The following is a 10137-nucleotide window of genomic DNA, read 5'->3' as shown; positions in this document are numbered from 1 at the left end:
GTGCTTTTGCATGGCTTCTGATTTGAGAACAGGGAAATGGGATGATTGTTCCACTAGGGATCTATGCTAAGGAGCAGGCTGGCTCCTGCTCTCTGGCCAAAATTCAGCCTAAATAAACGATTAACGATTGCAACCAAGAGACTGAGCATTAACCTAATTGTCACTTAGGTGGCCGCGGGAGTGGCAATGGGTACCCGATTGCTTGGGTTACAATTGGTACTTCAAATTGGTATCCAAATCCAATGAAGATGCGGAGAGTCAAGATTAGGGTGCTTATGGTCCCGTTTGGTGCAGTTTTTAATGTGGTTTGGACCATTGGTTTAGTCCAGTTAGAGAGCCTAAACAAGCATTGCGCAAATGTTGATTTGTAAGTTATGTAATTATATATTTACAGTTAATAGTTTGGTTTAATCAAATCGAACCGTAAATCATAATTTTAGCAAAATTTCAAACCGAACCAAACCATTTTAACCTCCAAACCAAATCGGTTTGACAGTCTGTAATGAACACCCTAGTTGAGATTTTGGAGGCTGAAACTTGCTTTAGACTTGAGTTTGGAAAGCCTAGACTCCAGACCGGCAGTCTGGCCCCCAAATTCGATCTGCTGCATTTTGAGGATTGTGAATTGGTCTCGATTGAAGTGATCCCACTATAGAATTGGAATCGGGATTTGCTCTCACATCGATCTCACTTCACACCCCATCATCTATTGGGTACATCTCGCTATAAATAACAACATACAATTATGGAGAGTTCACATCTACACCCCACAAGGGGGGTGCCCCACAATGCCCCATAGCACATTCCGACCTTGTATTGGAAACATCTCCCGATGATAAGTATGGGAAATGATAAGATATTATCGAGAGATATTCTCGATATAAGGTCGGGATATACTGTGGGGATGTTAACTCAATTATGGGAGATGTTACCATGCCGCTGGGATGTGATGTGAGATTGGTGTGAGGAGCAATCCAGACTCATAACATTGGGCCAAGATTAGCTTCATCATGACTTGACTCGTTGGGAATTTGGATCACCTGTCAATAATATATGTTTCATTTCAGCACCCTCCCAACATGATTGGACATCCCCACATCTCATGTACCACTTTTATGGTGGATCCCAACCTTGTAACATTTGTGTTAAATCATGTTGAGAGGGTGTTGGAACATTGTTTTGTTGATAGGTGATCCCAATTCACTCGCTGGATAGTTGCATTTGTTTTGGACTAATTAAAGCAAAAGGTGCCCAAAGGATCACATGGAAATGGAGGACAGCAAGACCCGAATTTGGATTAAGTGATACGATTGTTCAAGAGCTCTGAAACCATTGATTATGTTTCACACAGTGCCAAATTCATGTATCCTATAGGTTGGGGTCTCATTACAGCTGTACATTGAAAAATGCATTAGAAAATTTTCCCGTCCATAATGACGTGTAAGAATGAAAAGTTCCCTATACGTGCCTGTGATCTCATGTGGGTAGGTGTGGATAGAATTACGTGAGTAGGAGATCCGGACTCTCCACGTTATAGTATTCATGCATTTCGCTGCTCACTATACTCCGACCTCACAGCGTTATCCCACCGTGCATTAAGAGCATCTCTCCCTGTCAATAACAATTAACAAAACAAATTACGGAGATGTTTCCGCGTTGTGAGGTTGGTGTAAGAGAAACCAGATCTGTTTCTTACACCTGGCGACTTACAAGCGCCTCACACACATATTCACGGAAGATGTTCCCAATGCACGGTGGATGTTCTTGTGAGACGTCCATTTGTGAGGAACAGATCCCGACACTGTGTAAGGAGTAAGGAGCGCTCAGTGAGGAGCAGATCCAAACTCGTTCATGCTTCATAGAACGACGATTCGCGGCGCGGGGCTGCGAGAGCGGAAACATATACAGGAAGTGTGTTTGTTGTGTAGGGAGTAGGGACCAGAGAGGGAAGATGATAAAGCTGACGAGACGGTGGATTAAGTCTCGCAGAGATGGAGGCGATGATAAGTTATCTCTCCCTACCCGCGACGATCCGTCACTCGACGATTCCCGTCCTATCGACACCAAAGGTCTCTCTCTCTCTCTCTCTCTCTCTCTCTCTCTCTCTCTCCCCTTCCTCGGGAAACAAATTAGGGATTTCGTTTGCTGTTTCTTACTGCATTTAATTTTCTTTTAAAGTTGGAGATTTTGAGTTCAATTTAATTTCCTGTCTTTCTTCGTTGATTTCGTTTCTGCTTTTCCTTTTTCCCTGTTGGACAAAACGGATTGATTTTTCAGTCTTATGACTTTTTTTCTTTTCTTTTTTTTTTTTTTTTGCCTTATGGCTTTCGTGTTTATTAGAATAATTCTTCTTCTTTCCGTGTTGGAAAAATTGAAATTTTTGTTTTCTTTTCATTTCAGAACAAGAGAATATGGTTCTATACTTCGAAAGGAAACAAGCTGAACAGAGTTTTCTCTGGAGGGTAGGCATCTTCTCGTGTGCACTCTCCCAGGCGTGAGTTATATTAATGGTTTATTGGATAATAAATAGGGTTCCTTGCTGCTGGTCTTTGTAGAGTGTGTTTGCGGCCTTCCTCTGTTGCTTTGCAACATTTTTGGTGTTCTCCATCTTGTATCAAGCTTCATATCCGTGGGAATTGGTGAGGATTATTCCTTTATGGTGCGTTCAAATTTAAAAATCAGCGTTGTATTTGTTTTTCGTGATGTTTAGTGGAAGAATTTTACTTGAGAAACGGTGGTGGGGACCTTCTTTAAACAATGGAACTTTGAACTTGAAGAAGGTTGCTACACAAAACTGAGTGTCCTTTTACACTCGAGTAACCCTAGCAATTATGCAACTCAAAATGAGCCAGTTTTTTAAAGAGCAAGGGCCAATTTGGGCCTGAGGTGCAAAATTACACAAAATGCTAAAAATTCAGAAAATTCAATAAAATGCCAAAAAAATATTAAACATAATGTTAGTAAAAAATATAAACTTAAATTTTAAAATAAATGTTTTAAAAAACCTAATATCTAAAATTAAAATACATAAACATAACATATAAAACGTATTCAAATGAAAATTTAAAAATAAAAGTAAACATATAAAGCATTTTCAAGCATGTAAAACCCACAATCTCTTTTTTTCCACAATTGCATTACTTTAAGTAGCTAATGTGATGTAAAACATATTGCATTCTTGACTCTATGAGTCGCCTTTGTACCATGCCCCTTGAGGCAAGTTCAAACAAGTCCATGTTAGGGTCTTAAATTATTATTTATCACATAAAAATAATGATTTTATAACTTTAATTGCCTTTTAAGTGCAAAATTTTAAAAAGGTGCACACCTGGGTTAAGGCGCAAGGCACATCAGGCGCACGCCTAGGTGCACCAGGTGTGTGCCTTTTGAAAGGGGGTGCACCTAGGACCTGGGCGAGGCGCATACCCTAAAATGCACCTCACCTGTACGCATAGGCACACCTTTTTTTTAAATCACTGAAATGAACAACCTTGACCGGTAACAAATCAGTAGAATTTATAAATGCTGGTAATAATTAGTAGAAAGGGAGCAAAATGGAGAACAAAATATCACAAAGAAGAAACCCCAAGGCTGTCTTACTACACCCTCCCTGTACACCCATTAAAGTTTGTAGCTCCCTACACGGGTAAAACAGCACCACAATTCAACTTGCTCATATCTGCTTCACCTCTAGAGAAACTGTCAACTAAGTCATTTGCAATTGCATATCCCCTAATCCAGTGAAACAAGGTATTCCCTCTGGCTTTTATAGATATGGTCTCTCTAATGTGGCAATTGCATATCCCCATCTCTCAACCAGCTCACTGCCATCTGAGAATTATCCTCAATCTCTAATCTTGAGTGTCCAAGACCAATGGCAATATAGAGGCCACTTAACAAGATAAGTGCTCAGCTGCAGTGGAATCTCTCCATGCAATTGGGCTTTTGTTATATTTGTTTTGATTAAGTGAAGTCATATTACTCAATCAGGTAACCTGAAGAAGCTAATTCAAATTTGATTAATGATTGGCATTCTTGTCAGTATTTCTAACCCTTTAACCAATCTTGAAATTGGGGTTGCATACCCCAATGCTAAATGATCCATGATCCATCACAAAGTGAACACCAATAGTTTTCTCAATTGGAAATTGATGTGGGATACCCTTGGCCCTACCTCCAACTTTGTCCTCCCTTTTGGTATAAAGTGATAAACACTTAACTAATTGAGAGATAACATGGTCTCAAAGTTTTATGACTATAAAAGGATATTTTTTTTACTCTTAAAAAATCCTATTTAGCATTGCAGCACCCATTCACTATCAAATTGATGCATTTGATTATATTCTCTGTATTTGTGAGAGGCTTTAATGCTGATGTTATGGCTTTTAGCCATTTACCAGGTGTTCATGATAGTAGACCCTTCATGGATTTTGGCTTGGCTTAGAAAACAATTGATTGCCATCTTAGAGTTGTCTTGAAGCCATATGCTTGAAAATCCATGGTCTTTAGGCATCTTGATTGCCTTTCATGCTGCTGTTGCCTCTGTCCCATTGATGGTAGCAGTCCCAAAATCTTGCCTTGGTGGTCTCTTGCCACAATGTTGATTGGAACTTCATCATTATTGATGGCCACCTTGCACTCACATAGAGTTGTACCTGGAACCTAGGATTCTCATGGCTCGAAGAGTGGAATGGCATGCAGGAAATGAAAGAATGGAAACTGACTGGCTTCTATTTCCCACCTTCATGTGGTGCTACCTACAAGTAATTACAGAAAAATGAACCTCGAGCATGATGCATTTTCATTAATCTAGTGGAACTGATGTAGGACCAGCTCAGTTCTAGTCCTTAGAGAATGTGAATGGCCTTCTTGGATCAGAATTTTATGGCTGTTGATGGCTGTAATGGTTTCTTGAAGGAATAAGAGAAAAATACCTGGAACCACTCACAAAGGTGCCTAGAATCACTCTAGAGCATGGGAATCACTCACCATAGCTAGCATGAACTGAAGAAAACTCAATAAACTTCATTGCCTCTGTGTAAAACGTCCATACATATTTATAGGCTCTAAACTCATAATAATCCTAGAAGTCAAACTGTTAGACTCATAATAGTCTTGAGTCAAACAGTTAGACTCAATAATCCTAGTAGGACTCAAACTAAGTTGTCATATCCTATTTCAATTCAAAGAAGACTCAATAACTCTAAAATCCCACTTATGCAACGACTCTGAAATTGTAAATATAAACAAACTATTACTATACAAATTAAACCCTATCAATGGACCCCACAGAAAATTGAAAAATGACAAAAATACCACTACTGTCCAAAAATACAGAAATACATAAAATTTCATAAAATTCCAATTTTGACTCTTCAGCTCCTGCATCAGGAACCCTTTACTACATGGGCAGATAGAATATCTTAATATTCTAAAAATGCCTTTTTGTATCATAATATGCATCATCTTTTTCTCCTTGGAGGCATCCGATAGAATTGAATCTGTATATAGAAGATAAGATGAAAATGGATATGGCACTGAACAGAACAAAATGGCAGAACAGGATTCATGTGTCCAAACCCCATATAGTTGAGACAAAGCTTAGATGATGATGATGTTGATGATGATTGGCATGGTTCATGCACAAAGGATGACATAATATTTATTATTTGATTATTCATGATTGGCATGTAGCTGACCCCATATAGTTGAGATAATGCATGGATGATGATGATGCCCCACTTATTTGGAGGACAGATGGGAGGGAATATAATGCTTAGAACTACAAAATCTTCCTTATAAATGCTTTCTCTAAGTGGACTGTTATTTATTTTATTTCAGAGAATGATTTATACATAGCCAAGTATAAGTGTATGAAAATCACATGGGTGATAGGTCCATTTTCAGTTAGCCAGTATAAGTGGATCCTCTAAAAGCTAAGAGTTATTCATTGTGCACTTCTGGCTTTTTTAAAATGATGATGGGCATTTTGTTTTGTTATTATAAGGTTAATGTCGTGTTTCTTACTCTGTTTATCTTGAACAGCGCTACCATGCTTACTTCATGGATGAGATTGACTCATGGGTTGTCGTTTCTGCAGGTTTGTCATCTTATTCCTGGTTCATGTTCTTTAATAATCAATTATATATTTATTTATAAAAAACAGTTAATTACATATATTATGTTGTGGACCATGATTATGGTATATCTTTTAAGTTTAAATGGTTTTGTTCTCTTTTAGGGGCTCCACTCCATGAATGTTTTCTATCAAAATTATCATCTGTTGAATTCATTATCCATATGTGCCAAGCTGGGCACTCTGTATTTTTACAATCAAAGTATTTCATTTGACTGTTAAAATAGCTGAATCATCATCATCAACCATGCCTTATTCCAACTATATTGGTGTCGGATACACAAATCCTGTCTTATCAATCTATTCTATTTAAAGCCGTATCCACTGTTAAATTATTAGTGCTTAAATCATTTCTTACTACTTCTACCTATGTCATTTTTTGTCTACCCTGAGCTCTTCTAGCCACTCCAATGTGTAGCAAACCACTTATTCTAACTGGAACAATTGGTGGTCTTCTATGCACGTCCCCAAAACATCTTAATCAACTCTCTCTCATTTTATCACCTATTGAAGCTACTCCTAGGTTCCTACAGCTCACCCATCTTAACATTGCATTTCTGCCACATTCATTTTCTGGACATGTTTCTTGACTGCCCAACACTCTGTTCCGTATAACATCGCTGACCTCATAACTGTTTATAGAATTTTCCTTTTAATCTAAGTGGTATTCGCCTATCACATAAAAGTCCAGATGCACCCTCCATTTTGCCCGTCCTGCTCTAATTCTGTGCGTGACATCTTTCTCAATTTACATGTCAGATACTCTATTTTTGGTCCTCTGCTTATTTTAAAACCTCTCATTTCTAAAGCTGTTAAAATAGCTGAATCATTAGTCAATTTTGTTCTTTCAATATTCAAAGCACATAAAATCCACAACTTGTGTATAATGTGTGATCAATTTAAAACATATTACAGATTCAGTAGCTGTTTTTGCCTGCTTGATGGCAATTTTTGGGCTACTTCAAAGTTCGGAGTCACATCGGCAGTGGATTTGGTACTCCTGCTATTGTGGCATATTACTTGCAGTCTTCTGGTTATATTACATGCTGAGGTAAATCAAGCATCATGAGTGTCTTTTCTCTTTCGGATTTCTTATTTCTTTAATTATCATGCAATAAATAAATTAATCTGTTTAGAAAAATGAAATACATTGCAAGAATTTTAGGAAATCAAGGAGGCCTATTGTTGACCTCTCTATCAATATGTGCCACTTCATTTGATCCTTAACATCCATGTGCATACACACACACACACACTTAAAGGACATTCTGTGTTTAAACATGTTCATGGAGCCATATGATCATTCTGAATTTGCAAAACTAAATCCCCTTGTTTGTTCCCCGTGCCTTGTTTTGGTATTAATGGAAGATGTACATATCCTCGGTTGGATTTCTTTGTTAGCTCAGTCTGCCAAAGTTTAGTTCTTGTTTTATTTTTCCTTTTTATGTGGTTTAATTAAAATATACCCCATTGGCCATTGTATGATAGGATGCCAAAGTTCCGGTGGGATATTGTATGGCTTCCATTTGGGCCTTTGAGGTACCATCTCTATCCATCCATGTATGTATATATCTCTCCATCTCTGCATGGGTGTTGTATATGTTACTTATCGTTTACTCATTGAGATTGCAGTGCTGCTGGAATCTGCCTATATGTGGACCATCTACTTACTGAGTCATCTAAAGAAGTAAGAAAGCTACGTAACTACATGTATGCCTACAAAACCACCTAACAATTAAGGTCAAGATTTTGATCCTTCCGCTTCGACTTTGAGAAAGATAAAATACGCAGTTTAAATAGTTGTTTCTGAACTTGAGTAGTGGATCCATTTAGCAACATTGAACTATTGAAGGGTTTTTAGTAGTGGATCCATCTGCACCATAAGGAGTTCCTGCCAACCTTTTCTTGGTTGCTGGCATTCACTGCTTCATCCTTGAACATACTCCATATATGACGTCCCCTGTATATAAAACTGATTAATAGAAAATTGAGCATTGTAGATTGTTTTTTTCCTTTCCTGGATTGCTTTTTGTTGTTGTAGGGAAATTGATGGGTTGAATGTAAAGGCGGTTGATTGCTTAAATTATTGAGTTGGAGGTGGTTTATTTTTTAGACTACAAGGGGCGTGCCCTGATGGAGCCCAACATCTTAAGTTAATATATGCGTCTTCTATTTGTCCAGAGTGATCTGTTTGTATCAGGCCGTATCAGCAAATTGACCTTATGCAATCTCAGTTTGATATAAAAATAAAAACTAAATTCTACTATGCAGAAGCCTCTTTTTTTAGATTCTACTTCAACACATGTCCTATTTTGTGCCATATGATCGGGAAATACGACCATCTTTAATTTCTATCTGCTGCTCTGTTTTCACTTTTCACTTTTCATCAGCAATCCAGTGGTTTCGCTTACCAAAATTTTGAAGTTTGGATGGAGTTATTGCTGGAAAAGGCAAGGTTCAAAATATCGATACGCCCCATACGCTGGTGAATTGATATACTTATTTTTTACTTTTTTTTTTTTCTTTTTTCAAAACCGGTTCAGGGGGCCAGTTTAGAGCTCTTCCACCCCGGAACTGGTCAGAGGGGTCTCCGATACGTATCGGTCAATACGTGTCGATACTTTGAACCTTATATAAATAATAACTGAAATTTGTCATATGAAAAATTTTACATCAAACATTCTCTGCGACAATCGTGTAGCCTATTCTTGTTTTAAAGAATTTGCTTCCAGCATCGAATATTATAATGTGTTTTGTATGTAAAGGTTTTAAATATCAACACCAACACCTGTCTCAATTTATTCACGCTGTTCTGAGTCTTCAGACTTCATATCTAACACCTTATTAATGATCAACTAGTCTGGCTTGTATCTGGGCCTGCTATCAATTTCAATAACTTGGAATAAAATTTCTGGATTTGGCTTACCTAAATAAATGTCTACGGTTCCACCCCTCCAGGTGCTAAATATTTGATTTCAGAAAAGTAAACAACCTCTTTAGTGTCAGTTACACGTACTCTCTTCTCTTTGGTGTTGCTTGCTTTTAGTTTGTTTCCTGAATTGAATAAAGGTTCCGTGTTGAATCGTGGTTCACTCTTGTTGGGCATTTCACCGGTTCATTACGTGTAGTACAACTTCACTTTCTCATTCTTTGAGTCTGGGAGTTAGGCACTTAGGTGGGCATTGTTAGTAGGTTGCTTTCAACAAATAACCAACAGGAAAGTTAAATGTCATCGCATGTTGATCTTGAATCCAAGAGAAACATCACTGTGGGTGTGCCAATAGGCCCAATACTTCTCTCTCTCTCTCTCTCTCTCTCTCTCTCTCTCTATATATATATATATATATATTCTGTTTTAAGATACTGATTTTCAAGAAGTTTGCTAAGTTGCTCATGATAAGGCTACAAAGATCATTGAAGAGGGTGAATGATTCACTGTTTTTTTAAAGACCCTCTCCTAGGGCTGTTCATAAGAAGGCCCAATTCGACCAAACCGACTAATCCAGATCGACCCAATCCAAGTCGGTCGGGTTATTTTCAGCACCGATTGGTTTCAGGTTGTAAAACTTCATAAACCGATGGTTCGGGTTGGTTTCAGTTTTCTTATGTGAAAATCGAAACTGACCCGAACCGAACCGACTTAGTAGTTAGATTAATGATTGTAATTAATTGTCCTGAAGTCTCCCTACAGAATTCACCCAAATCCCAATTAAGACAATTAAACTTCAAAATGAATATATAATCAAAGGGATAGGTTGGTGGTTTTGGAGATAAAACTTAATTACTGAAAAGATATATGACATATATACCTCTGTAATAGGCATTATTATTATATATGGGTTTTGCTCTTCTTCTCCTCTCCAAAGTCCAAATTGTGGACTAGAGGTATATCCTGTTTATTAAAAATAATGATTTTCCCACGTTCACTACCTCACATATTGTGGTGCCACAGTCCCCACATATATATTGCGGTTGAGTTTCTGTCAAGCATGGTTGAACTT

The 10137-nt window shown here is 37.8% G+C and overlaps 1 protein-coding gene across 4 annotated transcripts; it reads left to right on the top strand.

Moving 5' to 3' along the window:
• Positions 1 to 1671: 1671 nt before the first annotated feature.
• Positions 1672 to 8402, top strand: LOC148847023 (histone-lysine N-methyltransferase). 4 transcript variants are annotated; one of them, XM_088950660.1, is made up of 7 exons: positions 1741 to 2069; positions 2401 to 2462; positions 2556 to 2639; positions 6046 to 6100; positions 7052 to 7187; positions 7625 to 7675; positions 7769 to 8402. In XM_088950660.1, exons 1-7 carry the CDS (start codon positions 1952 to 1954, stop codon positions 7866 to 7868), a joined length of 606 nt encoding a protein of 201 aa, XP_088806786.1. In that variant the 5' UTR covers positions 1741 to 1951; the 3' UTR covers positions 7869 to 8402. The 4 variants fall into 4 exon arrangements, with proteins under 4 accessions (XP_088806789.1, XP_088806786.1, XP_088806785.1 ...); XM_088950659.1 differs by having other exon boundaries at positions 1810 to 2069; positions 7625 to 7696; XM_088950663.1 differs by lacking the exon at positions 2556 to 2639 and having other exon boundaries at positions 1672 to 2069.
• Positions 8403 to 10137: the final 1735 nt, after the last annotated feature.

Source organism: Nelumbo lutea, chromosome 6, assembly GCF_056320005.1.
Source record: "Nelumbo lutea isolate HS-2025 chromosome 6, American lotus-T2T, whole genome shotgun sequence".
Taxonomy (NCBI): domain Eukaryota; kingdom Viridiplantae; phylum Streptophyta; class Magnoliopsida; order Proteales; family Nelumbonaceae; genus Nelumbo; species Nelumbo lutea.
This window is presented reverse-complemented; position numbering and strand designations above follow the sequence as displayed.

What these genes read in the sequence shown, in the direction of transcription:
- LOC148847023 (XM_088950659.1), top strand. Translation starts at nt 1,952, where the DNA reads ATGATAAAGCTGACGAGACGGTGGATTAAGTCTCGCAGAGATGGAGGC. An exon ending in AACAGAGTTTTCTCTGGAGG is followed by an intron (nt 2,463 to 2,555) that starts GTAGGCATCTTC and finishes TGGTCTTTGTAG; the next exon opens with AGTGTGTTTGCGGCCTTCCT. An exon ending in TACCATCTCTATCCATCCAT is followed by an intron (nt 7,697 to 7,768) that starts GTATGTATATAT and finishes TTGAGATTGCAG; the next exon opens with TGCTGCTGGAATCTGCCTAT.